Here is a 1,681-nt window from a genome sequence, read left to right on the forward strand (position 1 = left end):
AACAATTTCCCATTCACTGTTTTCCCAAAAATCATTCATATCTACTTTAGATCCAATGATTAGAAGATCAATTTCAGCTTTGTCATATGTCCAGGAACCAAATTTTAGGGAACGATTTTTTTTTTTTTTTTGTCCTTTTTGAGACCGGCCACACCATGCTCAGCCAGTGAGCGCTGTGAGCGCACGGGTCATCCCTATATAGGATCCGAACCCGCGGCTGGAGTGCTGCTGCGCTCCCAGCACCGCACTCTCCCAAGTGCACCACGGGCTCGGCCCTTAGGGAACAATTTTAATGATCAAAAGGGAAAAAGGTGATATCCGTAGGACAGGAACTCTTACCAACAGCTGGTGGAGTCCAGGTTACCAGGCCCTCATACTGAAGAAGAGCTTTTGTTTTGCCTTCGACGTGGAAGTCACCAACAGCACTGCAAAGTAAATCAGACAACGTGAGTAACACTCCCTCTACACGCACCACGGGCAACTCTGGAGAGGGACTGTGGCTGTCAGACACCCATACTTGTTATAGAGAACAATGTCAGGCTTCCAAGTCTTGTCCAAGGGAACACGAAGAGTCTCAGTGCCATCATATTCTGTTGGATCCCAACGCAATTTATAACCATTCCAGATCTAAAAGAAAAAGAAATAAGTTTAAACAATTTCTTAATAACTTTCTTCCAATGTTAACTTTATGTTGGTTCAATGGTTGCTTTTTTTAAAAAATAAATAAATAAAATGTTACCTAAAGAAAAGTACATTGGTTTCTATCAAAAGTTGGGGAATTATGTCCATGGGGAACAGGGAGCTAAATAGCTGAGCTGGTTTAGGCAAATATTTAATTAGGTAATTATCTATTGATTATTGTTAATTGGCCAAGCTTATCAGCTCGGCTTCTGTGTTCCATAGACTATACTCAAACTGGAATAACAACCCATTTCTAATATTAAAAAAAATAGTTCTGGGCTGGCCGGCTAGCTCAGCTGATTAGAACTCGGTGTCAAGGGCTCGGATCCCCATACTGGCCAGCCACCAAAAAACAACAACAGAACAGAGAGTTCAAGTGCATGATGAGGAGTTTGTTACAAAATCTGTGTAAAATATTAAGACTTTTTAAGGAAGAAAGAGATAGTATAACTGATAAAAACCAGCCGGTGGGAATCTAACCCACACGCTCCTGAACTCCGCTACCCACGTCTCTAGGCCTGAGCAGCAGGGTTCGGAGAGTTACAGGTGAAGGTGGGAGTCTCGAGAGCAGCCACCAGGACAGAGGATGCTAGAGACGACAGGCCGGGCCACAGGCTTCTGCACAGTGGTACTCGCGTCAAGTCGGCCGTTACCAGGGCTGCGCTTTAGGCTTCGGAGATGACAGAGTGGATAGCATTTTATACTCTATCACAAGCTGGAGAGGGACAGAGGTAATACTAGGGGGTTTTATCCATTCGACTTTGTTAAGCTGACACGAGTAACACGGTTCAAAGAGAGGGACACATGATACAGACACATACGTGACGCAGCCACAGATCGGTTTCCATGATCTGGTTTACTTCATCCTGGGAAGAAGAAGTAATTTCTTAGCCTTAAATGTACTTGCTAATAGCAGTGGGTCTTTTTTTTTTTTTCCTTTTTGTCTTTTTTCGTGACCGGCAACGGATCGTAACCCTCGGTGTCGCGCCCGTACCGGACC

The 1,681-nt window shown here is 44.2% G+C and overlaps 1 protein-coding gene across 1 annotated transcript in view; it reads right to left on the reverse strand.

The window, feature by feature from the left end:
* Positions 1 to 1,547, reverse strand: part of CHRNA6 (cholinergic receptor, nicotinic, alpha 6 (neuronal)) — a gene marked incomplete at both ends in the record, with an annotated part of 2,756 nt that extends 1,209 nt beyond the window's left edge. The window contains 3 exon segments of the mRNA XM_008565084.1: positions 286 to 425; positions 518 to 627; positions 1,503 to 1,547. Of these exon segments, the coding sequence (XP_008563306.1) occupies positions 286 to 425; positions 518 to 627; positions 1,503 to 1,547 (295 nt within the window).
* Positions 1,548 to 1,681: the final 134 nt, after the last annotated feature.

Source organism: Galeopterus variegatus, unplaced genomic scaffold, assembly GCF_000696425.1.
Source record: "Galeopterus variegatus unplaced genomic scaffold, G_variegatus-3.0.2 Scaffold30022, whole genome shotgun sequence".
NCBI classification, from domain to species: Eukaryota; Metazoa; Chordata; class Mammalia; order Dermoptera; family Cynocephalidae; genus Galeopterus; species Galeopterus variegatus.